This window comes from Ptiloglossa arizonensis, chromosome 6, assembly GCF_051014685.1.
Source record: "Ptiloglossa arizonensis isolate GNS036 chromosome 6, iyPtiAriz1_principal, whole genome shotgun sequence".
NCBI classification, from domain to species: domain Eukaryota; kingdom Metazoa; phylum Arthropoda; class Insecta; order Hymenoptera; family Colletidae; genus Ptiloglossa; species Ptiloglossa arizonensis.
Genome location: NC_135053.1, coordinates 18,259,989 through 18,282,799, shown reverse-complemented (window position 1 = coordinate 18,282,799; position 22,811 = coordinate 18,259,989). Strand labels below are relative to the sequence as shown.

The following is a 22,811-nucleotide window of genomic DNA, read 5'->3' as shown; positions in this document are numbered from 1 at the left end:
TGAAAGCGACATCTCGAGAAGAAAATTGCAAACTGTTTGATCCAACTATGCTTGTTTTCCTATTGAGTCTCCGATCTCATTGGAAGTATTCACGCTTAACGATCGAGCATGTTCGAATGTAGTTGCAAAGTAGCTTTGTCATTCAATGATTTTATTTGTTTTTATTTATGATTAGATATTTACATAAAAGATTAAAGTTCAACTTTGTTTACGTAACTTATTAATAAGTCATCACACAAAGATTTAATTAATAAAACAGCAGTGCAAGTGTTGACTTCGCGTGTAGTTCATACGGATTTCGATTTCTCTGTATTTCACTTCAAGAAAACTCAAGATGTCACCGAAAACGAAAGTTTACGTTGTTGGTGTTGGAATGACAAAATTCGAAAAACCAGGGAAACGAGATGATTTCGATTATCCCGATATGGCAAAAGAGGCTGTTACAAAGGCTTTACAAGATGCACGTATTTCCTATGATTCCATAAAAGCTGCCTGTGTTGGATATGTTTATGGGGACTCCACCTGTGGTCAAAGAGCATTGTATCAAGTTGGTCTCACCGGTTGTCCCATATACAATGTAAATAATAATTGTTCGACTGGTTCAACTGCTTTACTTATGGCTAAACAAATGATTGAAAGTGGCTCTATTGATTGTGCATTAGCTCTTGGCTTTGAAAGGATGGAAAGGGGTTCTTTAATGTCTAAATTTTTGGATCGTACAAACCCTATGGATAAACATGTGGAAATTATGTCTGAAGTTGCAGGTTAGGTTCACAATAATATAAATATACATGAAATTATGACTTGTAAAATTAAAAGTATGTGCAACTTATCATGAAAAGATACATTAATATTACTATTTTTTTCTACTTCTAATTTTAGATATAGATGCAAGTCCAATAACTGCTCAGATGTTTGGAAATGCTGGACTTGAACATATGAAGAAATATGGTACAAAACCAGAGCATTTTGCAAAGATTGCCTATAAGAATCATTTACATTCCATAAACAATCCATATTCTCAATTCCAAGATAAATATACTTTAGAGCAAATAATGAACTCTCCAAAAGTATTTGGACCACTTACTAAACTTCAATGTTGTCCAACATCTGATGGTTCTGCTGCTGTAATTCTTGCCAATGAAGATTTTATTCGTCAACACAAACTTGAACCACAAGCAGTAGAAATTGTGGCAATGGAAATGTCTACAGATCTGCCTTCAACGTTTTCAGAAAAGAGTTCTATTAAACTTATTGGGTATGAGTAATAAATGTGTTTCTTAAAAAGTCTCAGTTTATTTTCAAGAATAAAGACAAATAATGTTATTATTTTTCTTTTTATAGCTATGACATGACAAAAAATGCTGCTGAGAAAGTATTTACACAGACTTCTTACAAACCAACAGATGTGAATGTCATAGAATTACATGATTGTTTTTCAACAAATGAACTTATCACATATGAAGCTTTGGGTCTTTGTTTACCTGGTCAAGGTGCAAAATTAGTTGATGCAGGAGATAATACATATGGGGGGAAATATGTAATAAATCCTAGTGGTGGTTTAATTTCAAAGGGACATCCTTTGGGAGCAACAGGATTGGCACAGTGTACTGAACTTTGTTGGCAACTTCGAGGTCAAGCTGGTAAAAGACAAGTGCCAAAGGCAAAACTTGCACTGCAACATAATATAGGTTTAGGTGGAGCTGTTGTAGTTGCTCTATATCGTTTGGGCTTCCCTGAAGCAAAAGAGCAAGGAGTAGTCAAGAGAGATGTGAGTGGAACTGCAGATCCAAGTATATTCAAAGCACATTCGTTGTTCAAAATATTAGAAGTTGCAATGCAAGAGGATGAAGATGGTCTGATAGATAGAGTTCGTGGAATATATGGGTTCAAGGTAATAAATGGGCCAGGTGGTGCAGAGGGCTTATGGATTATCAATGCTAAAACGGGAAAAGGAAAAATTGAATATTATGGGAAGACTAAACCCGATGTTACAATCACAATTAGCGACACAGATGTCATCGATTTTATATCTGGAAAACTGAATCCACAGAAAGCCTTTTTCCAAGGAAAAATAAAAATTCAGGGTAATGTTGGAATGGCAATGAAATTGATTGATTTACAAAAGCGTGCTGCTAAGAAAATTGAACTTCTTCGTTCCAAGTTATAAATCACAAAAATCTTGAAATTTTGATTGTAGAAACATATTTGTTCTGATACCAACATTCGTACATAAATACGATGTCGATAACGATAAAGAGAAATTCTACAGGAATAAGATTTGAAATGATAGAATAACAGATTATATAATTGTACAATCGAGGAATTATCACGATTTAAATCAAGATTTGAGGATACTTGTTCATGTACTTGAAGTTACAACTATATTTGTTCATTTCTGTTGTATACACATACCGTTCTTTGCTATATTAATAATATGGCAAAAAAAATAGGAAGTTTGTGACTTTTTATATGAGATATAATTCTATATAGTTAATATATCAACTTAGAATTTTATTTTTATAAATAATAAAATTGCTGTTATCTATAAAAGTCACTATCATTAGTAGGGAAATATCAGTACAGAAAGTTATTTATAAAATATGAGTAAACTGTTTTAAACAACTTCAGATTATTATTCTTAATAGAGTATTTATATAACTAAAAATAAACTCTCTGAAATATTTATGTGCAGAACATATAAAACATGAATACATCATAATAAATCAATTGTGATAAAAGAGTTGCAAATAATAATTCTTTAAATACAATTGAAATTATCTAATACTTTATATAGACCGTAAATTGATTTAAATTAAATCTGAGATTAATTTGTAATCAATTGGATTAAATTTATTTAGATTTTGAGCCGGATTGGTTCTTTTGTTTCTGGTTTATATATTAAATATTAATTATTATGAACTCGTTAAACTTATGTATATCATTGTTAAATCATGCTTGTAGTATAAATATATTGTTATTGCCATTTTATTAACAAACGTTGTAAAATGGTGGATGTTTTATTAGCTTTTATATCATTTTATAAATACTTTATAAGAATTCATAATAATATAAAAAAAAAATACGTATGAATTTTATACAGTGATATTTTTGTTAATTTTATTTAGAATTACACGAATTATTTAAAAGATACTTTTCGCGATCTACGTTCTTAAGGAGTATCGCTTCTACAAATGCTTTTACAATGCACTGATGGGATTCTTATTATTGAATTGTTAATAACACAATAGTTGGAAACAGGGTGTAACAAAAATGTTATATACAATTTTTATAAGGAGAAAGGTATAGGTTTTTATATCAAATTGTTTTTATTACAAAATAAATGAGACACAAAAATGAAAATGAATTCTGTTCTTATTCTAAATAAATAATATTCACAAAGAAATTGAAAAAAGTCCCGGAAGATTATGAATAATGATTAATTTCATGCAAATGATGCTAAAAATAGTAACATCTTTGGTTAATTTTGAAACTATTATTGAAATCGGTTTATTTTCTTTTGCGATGTATGTACATATTTAACCCACATAAAGAATAAAGGCTAATGTTATTAAACAATAATAGTAATGAATGAATAAAATGTTTTAACAACTAAGGTTATACATATCTTTAACTTTTTGCAATTAAATTTAAATATTGAAGAGTATGAAAAAGAAGCATTTGCATATGAAAATAAACAATATTAAGTAGAGTGTATTAAATGGTAGACAGTTGACTGTTGAAAGTTTCTTTTATTTGTTCGTTTGAAACAACATCGACTATGTAAATACTTCGTTTAGTAGTTGAAACAAAAGTTTGAAGTTTCATAACGTATGCCGAGAAATTCACTACATGTTTTCAACAATTCCATGCGGACGATAACGGATGTTGTCATACAAAATTTGATATATTGTCCTGATAATTTAACGAAAAAATATCAATCAAGGTTGTCACGTTCACATCGCGATCCCATTATCTTCGGTTAAAGAAAAGAATTTTGTTGACTTTGATAGAAATAATTTCAACGTGAAATCTTGAAACAAGACGTCGTTTATTGTCAACAAATTTTTCTTAACAGAAATCAAATTAATCTGTGTTATAAATAAGAATAAACAAATATCAGATAGCGGAGAATGTATAGGAATTGAAAATATATTATAGATAATATGCTATTCGATGCATGAGACGATTTTAGCTACTATAAGATTGAATTCTAAGTAAAAAAAAAAACAAGAAAATAATTCGCATAAATAGGTGTCTATTTAAATAGGTTTTTCTTTCCAGATGCAGTCTAGTTAAGTAGTGTACATTACTCATTATCGACGATACGGATTTGTTTGCGTTTAACTCGGATTTGATGCGTTACCTCATACAGGATTTGTTGAATATTCATTGTATAATCAGTTTTATTCGTAACTCAAAGAGTGAATTTCTCTACAGAATTTACATTTTTACCCAACCACTTAGAACATCCTGTGCATTTAATTTTTACAATGGCACCTGTCATCTGCAGAATTGCCAGCAATGACGTTATTAAATACTAAAAGAAGTCGATGTATAATAAAGCATAAACTGAAACTGGATTCGACGGTAATTTATCGAACTAATGCCGGTTCCTGGCACATCTGCCTACCATAGACAAAGTGCCTAGGATATCCTCAGCTCCGCGTGCACACACGTGTATACGAAATACTTGCAAGGAGGCGTACTATATTTATAGCTAGAGATAAATATATACCCTGGCGAGTCTCCAAATTACCACACGTATGAGCCCGAGTCGAGTAACGGCCTAACCCCCGTAATAGCAGCATCGTGTCAGTGCTATTAGTGACGTCTATCGACGTTGCAATCGTCGCGAACAACAGGAAGAAAAAAAAAGAAAGAATCGAAGCGCGCACGAAACCATTGAAAGATGTAAACGGTCCACAAGCGTGTGAGGTATCGATAGAGAAACGTTTCGAACGAGATAGCACTATTCGCATAGTGATCGATCGTCGTACGTCGATTGCTCGTCTACTAAGTTCATCTAATATGAGATCGGCGGGTTCACCCTATTTTCCCGAAATGGAAGGTGCATTCACGAACACCGCGTACGACCGTTCTTAACGACGTTTAGGATAAATTTAATCGTGACCGCTTGCTGCATTTGGGTTAACATCGATCAAGTAAGTTAACGTCAATTGATACAGAATTGCATAAGTTTCAAACGAACCCGTGATCCTGCAGCTAATTTCGCCTTTATTCGATCATCTTTGCACATCTATCTTTTTCACCTTTTATAGTAGAAAATTTTATTGACCGAAAATGCCTGGTTAATTTTGCGTTTCAATATCAAACGTTGTAAAGTTCGTTTTATATGCATAGAGATGTACATAGTTGTGAGGTTTGACGCAGAATTGGAAACGCGAAATTTTGTGCTCTTGTATTTTTGGAAAGATACTGTGATGAGACTTGCGTGGGTTGACCGGTATTAGCATGACAATTGATATTATCGCCAAATAATTTGCTTTAATTTAATCACACAGGATTTCTTATAGTTAATGGTAAAGCGGCACGACGTTGTTTAAAGTCTGTAATTCAGTAATCAAATTTGACGATGTTAATAAAGTTCTAACGATAATTGTGAATGTTCAATATTATACTTAAACAAATAGTTTAAAAAACAGTATAAATGAAAAATGATAATGTATGTAAACATATTCGTAATTAAATTATATACACAAATGCAAGTTAACAACAGGATACACTATAGAAATTTTCAGTTTTTAGGAAAATTTATCATTTGCGATTTCACATGATGGTATAATTTGATAAAACCGACAAGTCATTGCAAATTACTTGTGGCTTTCACAATTATTAAGATGGAGTTTCGAATATATTATATTAGTTTGTGTTAAATTGTTTGACATTTTAATTGCACCGAGTTTCTCAAAGACGTAAAAGCGTAATAATCTATTTTTGCAGTAAATCTACTTTTCTTATATAGTCTATACTTTTGAATACGAAGCCATCCATTAAAATGGTTTAAAACTGTTGCCCTACTCTTTGAACCACTAAACTGTTTACACTAATAAATAACGTCAAAGTATTTGTAGTAATTAATTATAACAAGAATGATCTTTATTTGGCAGTATTTTTGACAGTAATAAAGTACAATAATTCTCGAACTGCGTAAATTTTTGGTCATGTATATTTCCTGTATATAAATAGGCTTAAGAGATTCGTGAATTTATCGTTTGAAGCATCTTACGAAATAATTTTTTTCACACTTTCGATTTTTGTTTCCAAATAGCACATTTTTACGGCATAATACACGTAAAGATGTAAAACATCTTGTATTATGACCCAACGACAAAATGAAAATTCAAATCGTGTGAAGTGCAACATATACTTTGTGTCAAGGTTACCTGGATTCGGTAGGTATATTATAACTATCTTATCGTCAAGCCAGAGTTTCTAGCTGAATTTCATTTACGCGTCGCCAAGTATTTTGCGTTCTACCGAAAGCCAAACTGTCCTACGTTTCCGTCGCTTGCAAAACGTATTCTCTTATTAATTCAAGGTTTCATTTCTAGGTTCCCCCTAGTCGACTCACTAGCTTTTAGAATTAAGGGCTTGGTGATACGATATCGGCGCACGTGGCTCTTTTGCGAGATATGCACCACCTCGAAAATCTTTCACCAAGATTTTTGATCGTTGGCTTTTCATATTTCTCGTGTATCGTTTATGGTGGTACGAAATTCTTCAGGATCTCCATATATTTTCGTCGTGATTAAATCGTTCTTGTTCATTCTGATTCGTAATTGACTGCGATCAATCGAACGAAATGTTTCTTATTCGTGCTACCTAATACTTTGTGTTAACGACGCGTTCAGTCTTTCTGGCGTCATAAGTCATTTCTTTTTTCTTTCATATACGATTCCCCAGCATCCTTAAAAATTCATCTTAACATATTTTAATGATAAAATAAAGTGAATTAACAAACGGGAAATTTATTGTTATGTAAGAGCATGGTTGTCACAAGGCAAGGGCAAAATAAAGACGGGTCCCTAAGCACATCACCCATACACGTGTGTCCACCGCAAAACAAATGAGCGAAGGGCGGCATATATCATTGTTACCCATGGTGTAAAAATATCTATGCATAATCCTGCGCAAAAGTATGGCCGCCCTCGGGCATGCGTGAGATGGGCTCTGTAATATTTTTAAGGGGGCTTGCGTTTTAGCAATCGTAAAGTTTGTTGAAGCACGGGCTTTAGGAAGTCTCGAGTCACGAAAGATTGTTATGAACTTTGACTTATTATGAATTTTAATATCTCTTCGCTTCATAATTTAGAATCATATAAAAAAGATACGAGAAAGAGAAAAGGGAGAAGTTTACATTACCAGGAATAAATTAATTGAAATCCATATAGAATAAAGGGAGGTTAATGAAATTTTTATTCCATCTATTTCTCTTTCTGTTAGCTAGCAACCTCCTTATGATGAAATGGTAAGCTCCCGTTCTTCGATAAAACGCATCGAATCATCCCTACTATTACTTATGTTCTTTAGCTCCGTCGACTCGAGTGTTTGGCAGCTGTGAATTTAAAAATCGGCTGGCCAAACTTCAATACGGTGTGCCAGCTACTAATGCAAACTAAAAATTTGTGTATTTCTCATTATACCAAACATGACCTTATTCGAACTATTTTTAATTATCTGCAATTAAAAGTTTTTCATAAATGATTCGTGTAACGTACAAGGAAAATAGTCCGAATATAGTCAAGTTTAATTTTATTTTTATTGGGAGAACTTCACCGATCCATTAATAATATTCTTATGGAGATACAATGAGAAATATAAAAGTTTCTAGATTGCATTAGCACGGTTACACCGATACGCGTGCGGTATCGCTTTAAAGCTCGGTGATTGAGTGTATTAAGAGGCGCGCTCGCTGTTGTGCTCACTCTGCGCATTTTATTTCCTCTTTTTGTTGGATGGTTCACACGTGGCTGAATTTTACAATCAAAATAATGTTAAAATTTTACAACGTATGAAAGTTTGAATATTTCAATGAAATGTAAGAATACGTATAAACTTTGGTGTACTTTAATAAATTCTTTCTATTTGGTAATAAGAACCATCCTTTCTTTCCTTCCTTACTTCCTTTCCTATAAAACCTATAATTCAAATAAATTATCGATCACTTGTAAATAACGTATTAGCTTTCCTTGTTATGCAATTCCTTCTTCGACAAGCGTAATCGTTTGTTTTGTTACGCGGAGACCACATGTGAACTTGTCTTGTGGTTTGGTATACACACTGACATTGTTTATAAGATTTAATTTAACCTATTTACTACTCAAATAGCAAAATTGTTGCGTTTGCGACAGAATGTTGCAAACACGACAAATCACACTTTATGATAAGCCAGTAAATTTGTTGTTTTTCACACGCAGAATGCATCACATGTATTCATCAAAGAAAGGAGACCCTCTCTGCCCCCTTGGTTTCCATCCTCAAGTGCGTTGGCCGACCCGCTGCAAACGATGCTTCAGGTACATTTGTTTCTGTAATTGTTAGTTCATAGTAAGTTCGTGGAACATCAAATAGCACATATTGTTTAGGGATTACAAAGAACACGGCGGCAAGAAAGATAACTTGAGGGACATCACATCGTCTTCACCCAGTCTCTCGTTCGATCAGTCATCAGGCCGGTAAATAATCTATTAACTTATAGTGTTACTTTTAATTAATTAATTAATTAATTCGTTTTTAATATCAATTGTTAGCTCTTCGGAAAATGGACGAAGGGTTTGGTCGTCAGCGACGAATTTGGCAAAGGATGAATTCAAGAGTAACAACTCAGATGTACCACATGCAGCAGCAGCCAGCTGCTGGACGTCGCTTATGGATCTATCCGTCATTGAGAAAGAAGAAGAAAGATTGGAAGGTAATTTTTCACAGAATCTGCAGACTTGTTTTGTTTTTCTTTTTTTAATCTATCAATGGATAAATTATCACTCAGTGCATAATTCCCTAAATACTTATTGATTTTACATTATTACTTATTTCCCTAGCCAGGAGAACGCCGAAATTGCAAATTAAACAAGTAATAGATAACAGCAATGATAGAACTTCGGAAAACGATGTTGAGTTCATCATTCAGGTAAACTGAAGTCTAATGAAATACTTTTTTCCTATTCAAATTGAATTTAAGCACCTTCGAGTTTTTATTTTGCACTTTGGCTTATTACAATGAAACCAAGATTATAGTACATGACATGACAACCATAATACTTCTCTCTTTATATCATCTCCAAACATTTCAATATCTATCACTGATCTGATATTCTGCATGCTTTTGTGCTTTATCTGTTGTAAATGTTCACGATAAAGAAAAAACGACAGTAGTAAACAAGGAAACATGAGCCGTTTATCTGTGAAAATCATGTAAAATGTTTGTGTACACATAGGTGAAGAAATCGCGGAATGGTCCTCCGAAAAATGCTGTACAAAATGAGGATCACCGGATGGAAGGGGAAACGACAGAGAAAGTAACAATATCAGCATACTGCACTTTGTTCATAACTGTTTCTTTTTCGTTTAATCTTACTAATCATTTTGGATAGAATACACTTGAAATGCTTTTACTCTGTGACTATTGTTGCTACATCGTCGCTTCTATTATATTATACTTACTATCTTCAGGATTTAGAAGAACATTACTGATACTTAATTCAGTCTCCAGAAACTAAATACCAGAAATAAATGAACATACTATAGCATTTTTAGAAAATATTTAGTTTTTAATAATATATGTAGTTTTTTAAGCTAATTATATTGAACAATATATCATTAATTATATAAGTAAAATATGAAAACAGAAGTAAAAATAAAACTGAAGAACTAACATTGTAATTTATTATGAACAGAGCGAAGTGGAGAGTCTGAAGACACAATTGAGTGAATTACAAGCGCGATGCGAGAAAGCAGAAAAGGAGAAGAGCGAAATTTTGATGAGACGGTTGGCAACTATGGAAACCATAACAAGTAAAACCTCAACGAATGAACTGCAGAAACTACAAAAGAAGATCGAAGGTATTAACGTAAAAGAGAAACTAGATAAGCATGTCTTTATTCCTAAAAAAAAAAAAACTTAAAGAGATATCTAAATTGCCTATGAAGGAATTGTCTTATTTAAGTTGTATTAATTATGCTTAGCACTCACTCAAGAAAAGACCAGTCTATTGACAAAAGTAAGAGAACTTGAGAAAGAAATAAATATAAAGACATTTAGAGGCGAAAGAGATAGAGAAAAGGATGAATTACGTTCGAAATTAAAAGCAGCAGAAAATTTGTGCGAGAACTTGATGGACGAAAATGAAGATATGAAGAAAGAGATCCGACAATTGGAGGAAGAAATATACGAATTACAGGATACATTTAGGTAATTTTGTTTCTCTTTGTTCCTGTAGATATTTTTGTAAGTGTTAGAAGCCTAAATCTTTTTTGTCACTCACGCATGTCTACCTTGGCTTCTTTTCTTTAGTTCATAATATTATTTAGTGTATAAAAGAAACCTGCATAGGACTTATTTCTATTATATTAAAATTCAATCAAATTGACCTCATTATTTGTAACAGTCTAAAAACAATTTCTGTTTAAAGTAGTTTAATCACTTCATTGTACTCATTGCCTTAAACATAAATTACTAAGAGGCTATTGTAAAAGTTTCAATTGGGAAACGAAAAAATTCGATTTAGTACTCTGTAACTTTATAAGTATTACAGATCTTTTATTAGATCTTGCTAAAGGAAATAATCAGTAAACTATATCCGTGATAAATTATTTTGTGCAATTATCGGATTCCAATTTAAAATATAAATAAAATACTGTTAAAGAAAAAGGTAACGCATTCTACTAACCAATTTGTCTGAATTTAGATTCATTAACCGATTGATAGAAATTTGATATGAACAATGGCGAATTACGACTCGCTCTCGTGACCTTTTCTCTTTTTTTATTAATAACATACACGTGTTTGCATTAACGGTTGTGATTGATCTCGTCACAGTGTGGCGCAGATTTGCAAGATTTTTTAAAGAAATCAATCGAAATGTAAACTAAAAATATCAATTGACTTGAACCTTTTCGTTCCTGATGCAACAAATGTGTAGGGACGCTTTGAAGGGGCTCGAAAACAGTGGATTTCCACTTACTGCAGATAAAAGAAAGAAAAAAGATAAAATTCCTCGTAAAGGAAACCGTATAAAAGATCAAACGCTTAGAAATATAAATCGAATTTTTTTTCGATCATGATAGTCAGGAGTGGGATGATCCTTGAATAGAAACGAAAGATTATCGAAGTGTCTTAGCCGTGTAGTCTGTGTCCACGGAAGGAACGAATATATAGTGAGCATCGTGTTCCAACAAATTTTTAGCAAAATGAGCTATCTGAATTGTTGCAGGACGACGATTTGGACGGAAGACGCGTGCGATTCCAACATGACTAAGGCACTGCTTTTCGCCAAAACTGGATCGAACGTGGACGTTTCGTCGATGAACCGAGTTCTCTGGCCTCGAGTCGTTTCAGATCAATTTTCCATCGGTTAGAGTTGCCTATATTAGAAGTGTTTATTCACACTTTCCCTCTCACAATGTTCCGTTACTATGGTAACGCAACGCCAGCTGACGCTGTCACGTCACGCGAAAATTAACGTGTCGTGATCTATCATATGAACGAAATGCGCGATTTCGTTGATTCATTTATTCGTCAGCAATAAAAAGGAATATCTTGAAGCAGAGCAGAGTTTGTTGTTTTATAACAGAGAAACGAAAAGAAAAGCAGATAGCATTTTAAAGAGAGCAGTATGTGGAACGTTATACTGTCGTCGAACCCTTTCGATGTTTACACTCGTTCGCGCGTGCTTCTTGGTGCTTCCGCCGCGAACGGGCCTCACACCGAGTGGCATTTCGGCTTCCATTTGATTGAATGTGTACGTGAGAAATTAACAAAAGGTAATTATAACGTAGCCTGACGTGTTTTCGATTACGCTTACTTCACGGAACTGGATAATTTGATTAAAAAAGTAACATTGGATTGTAACACAAAGAAATGCCTGTTTCTTTAAATTCTGATAGATAGTTTGATCTATGTACTTGATATTAAGATGAACAGTTCTTAATCATTGCTGTTCTTTTGAGGATTTAGAGATTTATTCTTTTTGTCAAGACATACAGATTTCCTGGTTTATTCATTCTTTGTTTATAAGAAGGACTTTTTCATGTAAGTTATTTAATTTTTTAAAAAGATACTCTTAGTTTAAGCAATGGTTTCAAAATTTAATTACAAAATAGATCCTAGCTGGTTTAAGTACTTTATCTATTCTTATGAAACAAATCTTTAACTTTACCAAGAAACTAAGAGTGTAGTTATGAAAGAATGAAAGTGTATCTAAATAGACATTTCTTATATTACAAGTCAATGAACTAAAGTAAAGAAAGCTAGTCAATTGAAACTAAATTCAAGATTTCCTTGCTCTGGAATTAGCTTAATTAGAAGCAATTAAGATTAACTAGAGAAACATTTTAATATACATTTGTTTAGAGAGATACTAAAAAATAAATCGGTTGAATAAATTTATTATTGCTAATTAATAATTCCAAGCAATTGAAAGAGCATTGTGAAATAACTCTGATAAAATTACCTAATATATCCTATTAACAATTTCTTATTTTTATCCTGTTCCGATATGCTATATTGTTCATAATAGTCCAAGTAAATACGTAATATATGAATATATATTTCATATTCTTAAGGGATGAGCAAGCGGACGAGTACGTCCGTCTGCGAAAAAGTTTGGAACAGTCGAATAAAAATTGTCGAATTTTATCGTTCAAGCTGAGAAAAGTCGAGCGAAAGGTGGAAGAGTTGGAGACTGAAAAAACAACTATAGAGAAGAAGTATGAAGAAGTAGGCACAATTAGACGTAATAATCAATTAGTAACTAATGAGTGGTTAACCAATAAATAGTAAATAGTGAGCGTTGTACCTTTTCAGGTGAAAAAAGTCGATGAAACGTTAAAGAAGATTAAAAGTGAATTCCAAAACAGGCCTCAGAAGAAGGCGAGCGAATTTACAACCAAAGTACAACTCAAGAAACTGGTGGACGAAATGGAGAAGGAAATAGGTCCGCTTCTTACTGCCAATAAACACTCGAAATGTTTAAACTAATCTTTGGTATTTTTTGATAACTCTTGGAAGCATCAATGAACTCGACTTGATAAGTTCAGATAACCTGGAAGATTTATTGTAATCCGCGACCCTCAATTATCGAAGTAAACAAATAAATTGTATCTTATATGCTCTGGAATTTTCGGAGATTGTTAATATCACCGAGAAGTATCAATGGATAAATTTTAACAGACAAAATGATTTGAACTTGATCGTTTACTATAAACAATTAAAGTATTATGTAATTGTTTTAGGTGATATGATGACCATTTTCACAAACGTCTCTGATGGTAAAGACATAGATATTCAGGACATGAAATCCAAGGAATATGCGAAATACGATAAACTCTCAAAGGAATACGAATTGCTTAAAGATAAATACGACACTGTGGTGAAAGAGTTATCGGATGAAAAGGAAAAAAAGAAAACGCAGTCAAACGCAAAAACAGACGACAAAAATACAGATTTACAAAACAGTGAGCGAACTTTTGGTAATTTAATATGCTTTATTAAGTTATCCATTACACATTCGTTCGAATATTTCAGTAAGGAAAAAGCTAGATGATGCTGTAGCCATAAGGGAAACCGAAAGAAAAGCGTGGGACGAAGAGAAGACAGCACTCTCCGAGGAAAAGGAAAAATTAAAGTCGAAACTTCTGTCGCTTTCTGCGGAAAAACTTAAAGTCTACAACGAAGTCGTTCAATTGAAGAAAGATTTAGGTAATGATATATGGTGTAAGGTGGTCACATTCCGTACAAATAAATTTCACTGTTTCTTTGATCGTAGAAACGGCCAAGTCGTCGGAAAAGGAAGGTGCGAAGATGGAAAAAACGATAAACGAGCTGAAGAGAGAATTGTCGCAAGAACGAGAAAGGTGTAAAAAGCTGCAAGACGATTTGTCAGCGTTTACGGAACGGGAATCCAAATTGACACAATCAATGTCATCTGTGAGTGATCTTGTTCTAACATCACTAATATGTACTATGACTCGTTTTATTAATTTCTCCTTCAACATAGGTCGAGCAAACAAAAACTAAACTTGACGCTGATGTGAAACGCTTGAAGAAAGAGCTGGAAAGTACAAAATCCTCAAATACTACGAAAATAAACGATCTGACCACGGAGCTCTCGGATCTGAAGAAAGAAAAGGAGAAGCTACTGTCTCAAATCGATCAAGAGAAACAATCCAAAGAATCCGAAGTGTCCACATTGAAGAAGAAAATCAATTCGTTGGAGAAGACTGGATTGAATACGAAACGGATGAATGAGCTGAGGCAAACGTACAATGAGAAGATCTTAAGTGAGTTATTTCACATTGATAACGGGAGTTGTATTAGAGATGTTCTATGTAAGATAACAGTATCTTATGTTGCAGACTTAGAGAACGAGTTGAAGAGAGGCCAGCAGGAGTACAATAATCTGAAAAACAAGTGTAATGAACTCGATAATTTGAAGAAACAGTTTGAATTGGATAACGAATCACTCAACAGGTGAGTAATAACACCATGGAGCAATCATATAATGTTCCATAAAATTTAAAGAGAAAAATCACTTGAGAACTTTTTAAAGATTTGAAATCAAGGATAATATCTTTTCTTCATTTGTAAATTTATCGTTTTTGCGGGACTCACTCTTACACTCGAAACAGTGTATTCTTCTCTTACTTGCAGCAAACTACGGGAACAAAACACTGAACTCATGAGTATTCGCAAAGAATTGGAATTACTACGGCAAACCGTTAAAATAAAAGAGAGTGAATGGAAATCGGAGAAAGCTACTTTAGAAGTGGGTACAATGAAATATATAATATTGTTTTAAATCTTTCAAAATATAATATATTGGCATTATAAATAATACAATAATTTTTCAGAATCGAATAAAAGAGAGCGAGCTACCAAATAAAGCTTTAATAACAGATCTAAATAACGATATTAGTAATTTGAAGAAGGAGAACAATACCTTAGTAACGCGATTGGAAGACATAAGGAAAGCGGTGAGCACATATAACTGTAATTGAAACTAAATTTAACTTAAAATAGTAATTTAAATTGATCAAATATTCACTTTATAGAATGATGATCTCTCGGACAAGTTGAAGGATTACGAGGCAGTGACGAAGATCCATCAAGCTTTGACACCTGATACCAAGGCTCTCGAGTCGGAAATACGAAAATTGAAGAACGCTTTAGAGACCATGGAAAAGGCGAAGAAAGCGGATTTGGCACAATGCAAAATGCGATACGAGCACAGGATCACGGCTATTAACGACGAAATCCAAGCTATTCAGAACCAGCTATCGCGGTACAAACGTGAACGCGACACATACAAGCACATGTTAGAAGGTGCACAGAAAACTATTGCTGAATTGAAATCTACCAGAGGTAGACAGTCAAACGTGTCTTCTGCAAAGTCTGACGAGGTTGGTATGACAATATGCATGTTATACACTGTATGCTAAATATTCTTCTTTTGATGCAGGAGGAAGAAGTATCTGGTACCAGCATAGTGGTTCTTGAAAGGCAGATCAACAGTTTGGAAGATGAACTTTCAGAAACAAGATTGGAAGCGTCCAGATTGAAAGCCGAATTAGTTTCCGAGAAATCAGCCAGTCACGTTAAAGTGTCTGAACTTCAATCACGAATTAACGAGGTACTGTAATTAATTCACTTCTCGTAGTTTTGAGAATAGTTCATTTTACTCTCTCTTATATTTATAGCTGGAGGAAGAACGAGTGCTCACGAGTGGTAGAACGAAAATTCCGGGGCTAAAAGTGCGTATGGAGTTAGCATGGCAAAAAGAGAGAGAAGAACATCAAAGACTGTTACAAGAAACGGCAACATTGGCGAGAGATTTGCGACAAACTCTGTTCGAAGTATATATCAAAGTCAGATAAAAATCAACTAACTGCTCAGGACTACTGAAGAATTAAACCTGCAAACATTTATTTTCAATTTCTTAAATAGAGGCGATCAATTTTAGCATTATTTACAGATGAAGTGACCTTGGGCAGCCAATTGAGATTGATCCGCTAACTATAAAATACGTGAGTGTAAATTCTAAATAATAAAACTCTTTTTGCAGATCGAGAGAGAACGTTCCAAAGAACGTCTGGAGACTAAAAGACGACAAGATCAGTTAAAGAAGGTGTATGACGAAGAAAAAGAAGAAAGCAAGAAGAAATTGTTGGAGGTAAATAAAGAACAGATGTGATGTAACTTTTAAAGTTCTTCGTTATAGATTCTACAAAAATATTTATTCTTGCAGCTACAATGTGACTTACTCGAATTAAGAGATGCTCACGCAAAGTTGAGAACTAGTAATGAAAAAATGAGACGTGAAAAGGAGCGACACGAAAAAGAGCGAGAAGAGCTGAAGGACGTGATTACGAAAAAATCCAAGCAAGAACAAAACGAGTTGCGAAATATTAATATGTTGTTACAGCAAGTCAATGACTTAACGAAGCTTTTCCCCGAATTAAACGGTATAGCAGAAAATGGAACTCCGAATAATTATACACCGACGCCGCCTAGACGATTAAAGGTACGCCAAGTTATAAGTTTAATAAAGATATAAGTAAATTGTTTAAACGGAAAATGGACGGGATAAAGTATTTTTTTTTTTTTTTGTAGGGACCAAAGTCGAGGGAATCGTCACCAATGTTGGATACAAAGGGCGATATAAGAGGTATACTTAACATTATTAATCATTTTAATTTACATTTCTCCGTAATGTATTTGTTTACAGGTTCAAATTCGCAACTCGGCGAAAGAACAGAGAAGCTGGAGTACACTATTAAAAACTTAATGGATGTGGCAAGAAAATTGAAGGAATCCAAAAAAGCAGCGGACGAAGCTAACGTGACGCGACTGAAGAAACTTGGTAAAAGGTACCTATCACTGACAGTGATTACTCATTTTATTTATCTTAGATCTTGACATTAAACGATCATCCTGTATTACAGATCGACATCCGTCGAAAGTGATCCAGGAAAAGGTATAACAACGACCCGTTCGAAACCACGTCTACAGAGGAAGAGTTTGTCTTTAGAACAGACATCAGCACGAAACGAAGAGGTACGTATACCGCAGAACTCTTAGGTATGGATTCCACACTCTGAAATAAGTAGTTTATTTTATATTGAACGTTTCAGCCACAACGTATCTGGGGTACCGATAGTAACATGTCCAGTTTGCAGTCGCTAGAAGGTTCAGAGATTGGTGGGCGAACGCTCAACTTGCAGAGAGATTCCAGTGTAGATAGGTATTTTGATTATTTCAAAGCAGAAAATATTATCTGCTTAAGGTTAAACTAAGTGTACTTCTCTATTTGAAAGATGGAGTGTTTGGTGTAAGCTTTCGTGTTTTATCTCAAATATTATGGGTAGAGCAAAGAGACAAAAGATGGAAAGGGCGGGGTGGGGTTGTTTAATGATATAGTGGGAATATCCGTTCAATGAATTCGAGTATCCAATACTTCGAAATATACTTCTTATTTTGTTTACTTCTTACATTCTTATTACTATATTTTATTCCTTGAATCATTTTAAATGCACCACACTGTAATCATAAGAATATGTTAAACATAGTAACTATTGTTTTGTTAAATATTAGTCGCCTCTCTACTGGTTCTACAAAAAGCGAGATGTTGGAACGAGAGAAAAAACACGGTAAAAGTATAATAAAAAAGATCACGACTAAATTAACTAAATCGGCCAGCGTGGATGATCCAAATGTTTCCATAGATCTTTCTCTTCAGGTAAATAAATAATAAACACATCCATTTAATCAAAATAATCATTCCAGTGATTTTTAAATCGGCCTTTCTTATTGCAGACATCAGGTTCTGAGACGAGTGTCAGCGAAAAGACTGAAAAGAGAAATCTGAAGAAGAAATTAACGGATATGTTCAAAAGAGGTTCTAGAAGTAGCAGGTACGTTTTTACATTGCTCAAAATATTAGAAACTCGTTGAAACAATGAAAAAGGAAAGTTTATATTTGCAATAGTCGTTTCAAATAATGGAATAAATTGTACAGATCATATAAAATTTTGTTTTTCTAATGTAATGAAAATATAAGATCTATAACTTAATGTTTCCGTTATAAAATATGAAGGTGAAATTCTACTATGAAAATACGTTAATGAATTTTCCTTCTGTATTTCCAGCGTAGAGAAGAAGCTTAACTCTACAAATCACAGTAGACCACCTTCAAGAAACTCCACAACATCGAATAAATAACTTCACAGTATCTTTTCTGCATTCGATGCTCCGAGTTAGCATTATCAACATAATTATTGTTTAAGTATATAACAGCAACAAATGTCACTACAATGAAATAAAGGAGATTGCTCAATTATGCGTATTAGAGCATATACGAAAAGATATATATTCTTGTACATATCGGATGTGCCTTTACTAATTGTAATTATAGACTTGCCGTTGTAATTACAAATTCACACGAGCATTTCCAAATACTTCATTAAATGTAAACAATTACACTATACGATGCTGTAAACAAAAAGGAACGTACAATAAATAAACAGCACACGTATTTCCATTATCGACAGGGTGCTTGTTTCATTCCTTCATTACAATTTTAGTCTTCTGAATCACGAGTCACGCTTTTCTTTCTTCGATTTTCGCTTATGTTTTGAATTTTTATGCTCTTTGTGCTTGTGTTTCTTCTTCTCTTTTTTTGACTTCTTCACTTTTCCTCGCTCTACCCATACCCCAGAGATCTTAGAATTCATCTTGGGTTTTGATACAACAATACTTTTAAACACAGGCTTCGAGGTTTGTGAACTGGATGCATCTGCTATTGAATTGTCATTTTTTAATAACCTGGAGGGTAAAGCAGGTCCGTACATGTTAGGCAACATTAGTGGTTCCACAGGATTTGAACTACTATCGTGAATTACTTGTTCAGAACTCACTGCTAAGTTTACATCTTTCTCTTTATTTACATTTTCGTTTGTTTGAGTACTGCTTTTTGAACTTGTCAGTAAATTGTCCAAATCCACCTTAGCAAAAATTCCTCTTGGTGGAGAAGTGTTTCTGTTTACATTCATTTCACTGGGAGCTTTACCAATCAAAACTGATTTTACAGCCTCGCTATCCATGCTTTCCTCAGGTTCTGAATCAGATTCTTCACTACTGCTTAAGAAAATTGCTTTGAAAAGATCTTTTTTTTCTTCCGATTTACTCTTCAATTCTACTTCCATTTTACTATCACCTTCTAGATCTTTCCCAGTTTTATCTACAACATCTGGTAGCGGGGTTGTATGTGTTTCGTTAATCAAATTTTGTTTAACTTCAGAAATCCTGAAGGATGCTTCTTGGACTTCTTTGCCGAAAACTTTTTCATAAGAAGCTTCGAAATTTTTTATTTTCTCTGACATAGGTTCTAATGTCTGACAATTATTAAAAGGTATATCGTTATCCGACTTTACAACTGACTTGGTTTTGTCTTTTGATTGAGCATCGGTTGTGTCTATTTCTTTCAACACTGTATCAGTTGCTCTTAAAAATTTTGTAGAATTGCTCCAATTAAGAGAATCAAAAATTGAAAATTTAACTGTCCTCTTCTGCATCTGAGGTTGGGCACAACCGACTTTTGGTTCAGGAATATTGAATCTCTTACAGACTATACTTGCAGGCTTCCATTCTATTCGTTCTCTCGTTAGTTTTCCAAACATTTTCATCTTCACAGCCTGCTTCATTTCATCCTCTTCACTGCATTTTGTAGAGACTGTTTCCAAACTGGTAGGGTCAGAAGCATATGTAAATTTATTTGCAACATAATCATTTGTTGGCTCTCCAAATAATCTAGCTACTTGCTCAAATTCGGCGCGTTCATGTTCCCTGTCCCACTCTGTCATTGATAATGATTGTATACTTTCGAGTTTATTTTGTTCAGCTTTCTTTGAGAATACTAAGTATTGCTCGAAACGTCTCTGCTTATCAGGGTCAGATAAAAACAGTTTCATTGTACTTTTCTTTGTGGAATTGTCATCCTCAGGCTTACTACTGTTTATATTTATTTGGCATTCCTCGGATGTAGAGGGAGTATCCTTATATTCTTCCAATTTTTTGAAGCTTCCTTCAGACTCTTTACTAGATCCAACAATGCCGCCTTTAATAAAACTCTGTAAGTTCAATTTATCCATCCAGGACATGGCTGCTTTAGTCTGTTGATTTTCTAGATTTTGCCTCATCCCAGTTTGCTGCTTGCCATGTAAATTCAGCGTTTTAGAAATTATGTTAGAAGCAACCGATGGCACTGCATTTGGTTGCGCATCTGATACTTTCTTAATACTATGAGTATCCTCTAATATCCTAGCCCTATCCGCAGCTGTAAGATCTTTACGTCTTCCGTTTTCTGCCGTGCGAGGAACATTTTCGATTGGTGGATAAAAACGACTTTTTCTGACTGCGTGCACTGGTACAAAATCTTTAGGCAACTCTGGAGGTGGAAAGACTTTTTTATGCTCTAATTTTTTTTTTGCTGGCACAAAACCTTCTAGACTATCGTTATTCAATAATTTAGAATTGTTCTCATCAGACCATCCCGTCTTTGTTTTTCGTTCCGGAGCTAATGTGAAGTCGTAACGCGACATATCTTCTCTTTCATATATATCTTCATCGTCAGCTTCAAACGCGCCAACTCCGAACGCTTGTCCATGTATCGATAGCTTTTTGTTTTTTTCATGAATACTAAATGCAGGAGTATCAAATAAATTAATATGACCAGAAAGTACAGTTCTCCTGTCTAAGCCACTATATTCTATACCAAAATAATTGTCTTTTGGGTTACATCTATGGAAAATAAACATTAATTTAATTGCTATATTATTGCCATTATATGCTTATTGTTTATCAAAATTATAGCACAAAGACTTTGAACCTACCTGAATGGTTCATAATCATCAGGAGCAAATGTAATATCTCCATAATCATCTTCTGAATCTTCCATACTACTTTCTGAACTTGGTATTTTAGGCTGTTGCTGTGATGTTCTTATTTTGTCATTTCTCCTTTTTATTTTAGCTTTCTCCTTTTTTGTAAGTCTAGATCCTACTCCCTGACCTGGTCTCCATCCCATTTTTTTCAATAACATAATACCAACTGTCTCTCTGAATATTATATTAAACATTAATAAACAATTAAGATTAATGATTTTAAATTTGTACATTTACAACATTTAAAATAATTGACCACATACTTTACAGGCTTTAAAAGCTCCCTTAACACTGGAGTACCAGGAATAGGACCACTACTATCATGATTGATTCTTTCTCGTTTCACTCCTCTTTGACCATGGTCAATGTAGTCACTAGTAGCACGAATACCTTTTGGTGCAATTCCAAACTGACTTGTATCCTCCTCATCCATAAAATCTTCAGGTCGTTGCGTAACATTTTCTGCTTTACTACTTCTCGAGGACTTAAATTGCTGTGGTCTCCATCCATCTCTTGTACCAACAGTGTTAAAATACCCAGCAGAAAACCCACCTGTAAATGCTCCGTGAAATCTACGTCTACCTTGTGCATCGTATGCATATTGATCTTCAATCGTAACAGGTTTCTTTCTTGAAACATTGTCTGCAACAGAACCAAGTAAAAACAAAGAGTTCTATACTAATGTGTAGTATTTGAATCTCAGTCTGGAATATTTTAACAGACCTTCATCTATAGGATCGAGTGCAACTCCAAAAGAAACATAATTTTCGTCATCGGAATCACTCATTTTTAACACACAATATATAACTAGTGGTAAACAAAATCAAGTGATACAAGACATAGAATATTTCACCCTAATTTATACAACTGTCAAAAACGATGCATTTGAGGTTATAAGGCACGTACATTACACATTGCAATGTTTGTTTCCACCAAGGCTTCTACTTGACTTTTTGTCATTCCATTCAAGTAAAACGTACTTTCGCTTGAAACTGTTTAAATTCTGACAAAACAAAACATTTCAAAAATATGCAAATACTTTCATTAAACTTTTTTCTTTTGCTTATAGTACCTCCGATTTAGAGGAAATGTACAATAGGTGTTGCAAATAATGTCTTTTTGTGTCACATGGATTGCTGACTCGTCTTACAGACGAGACACTTCATTTCATGGATGTCATACGATCTGAAATACCGACTCATAAAATATCAATATTTGAAGCGACCCCTTTGCTAAGAATGTAATTCTGGAAATCAACATCGGCAAGAGTAGCTAACGTAAGAAAAATTGCCCTCTGTAAATTGATTGTGGTTTTATCAAATCTATTATATCAATATTATTGCAATATTTGAATTCAGCCTCATCATCATTCTCACAGATGAAATTTCGAATAATTTAATTTAAAATGTTAATAAACGTTTCGAAGTTCCATCTATTCTCAGAACATTATTCGGTAACACATACCTTATATTCTAAAGGAAATATGATTGAAAAACACTTGAAAGTTTCATATTTCTTTCTTTCATTCATAATTTAGAATTACACAGAAGGAATAGAAGAAAGTTATTCAAAATGAATTTATTAAAATGCATTAGAGGTACATTCATATTTTTAAGTTTCGTTAAAGTATTCGA

The 22,811-nt window shown here is 33.7% G+C and overlaps 3 protein-coding genes across 9 annotated transcripts; 2 read left to right on the top strand and 1 right to left on the bottom strand.

Annotated features, from left to right (window-relative positions):
• Nucleotides 1-113: 113 nt before the first annotated feature.
• Scpx (Sterol carrier protein X-related thiolase) lies at nucleotides 114-4,583 on the top strand. Its single transcript, XM_076315389.1, has 3 exons — nucleotides 114-764; nucleotides 883-1,258; nucleotides 1,345-4,583. The coding sequence occupies exons 1-3, from the start codon at nucleotides 335-337 to the stop codon at nucleotides 2,168-2,170; spliced, it is 1,632 nt and encodes a 543-aa protein (XP_076171504.1). The 5' UTR covers nucleotides 114-334; the 3' UTR covers nucleotides 2,171-4,583.
• A 132-nt stretch (nucleotides 4,584-4,715) lies between these two features.
• LOC143148741 (uncharacterized) lies at nucleotides 4,716-18,779 on the top strand. 7 transcript variants are annotated; one of them, XM_076315386.1, is made up of 29 exons: nucleotides 4,716-5,165; nucleotides 8,442-8,540; nucleotides 8,610-8,699; nucleotides 8,775-8,935; nucleotides 9,063-9,151; nucleotides 9,459-9,539; nucleotides 9,918-10,083; nucleotides 10,207-10,432; nucleotides 12,805-12,958; nucleotides 13,046-13,175; nucleotides 13,474-13,695; nucleotides 13,766-13,939; nucleotides 14,007-14,167; nucleotides 14,238-14,520; nucleotides 14,596-14,710; nucleotides 14,891-15,005; nucleotides 15,091-15,213; nucleotides 15,292-15,639; nucleotides 15,699-15,869; nucleotides 15,937-16,092; nucleotides 16,302-16,409; nucleotides 16,485-16,760; nucleotides 16,850-16,904; nucleotides 16,965-17,106; nucleotides 17,182-17,293; nucleotides 17,371-17,480; nucleotides 17,831-17,975; nucleotides 18,053-18,150; nucleotides 18,385-18,779. In XM_076315386.1, exons 2-29 carry the CDS (start codon nucleotides 8,443-8,445, stop codon nucleotides 18,455-18,457), a joined length of 4,182 nt encoding a protein of 1,393 aa, XP_076171501.1. In that variant the 5' UTR covers nucleotides 4,716-5,165; nucleotide 8,442; the 3' UTR covers nucleotides 18,458-18,779. The 7 variants fall into 7 exon arrangements, with proteins under 7 accessions (XP_076171501.1, XP_076171499.1, XP_076171498.1 ...); XM_076315384.1 differs by having other exon boundaries at nucleotides 14,581-14,710; XM_076315383.1 differs by having other exon boundaries at nucleotides 16,850-17,106.
• LOC143148743 (G patch domain-containing protein 1) lies at nucleotides 17,688-22,328 on the bottom strand. Its single transcript, XM_076315388.1, has 4 exons — nucleotides 21,901-22,328; nucleotides 21,441-21,819; nucleotides 21,127-21,351; nucleotides 17,688-21,034 (listed from the first exon to the last, which is right to left on the bottom strand). Exons 1-4 carry the CDS (start codon nucleotides 21,962-21,964, stop codon nucleotides 18,829-18,831), a joined length of 2,874 nt encoding a protein of 957 aa, XP_076171503.1. The 5' UTR covers nucleotides 21,965-22,328; the 3' UTR covers nucleotides 17,688-18,828.
• Between the last annotated feature and the right edge of the window lie 483 nt (nucleotides 22,329-22,811).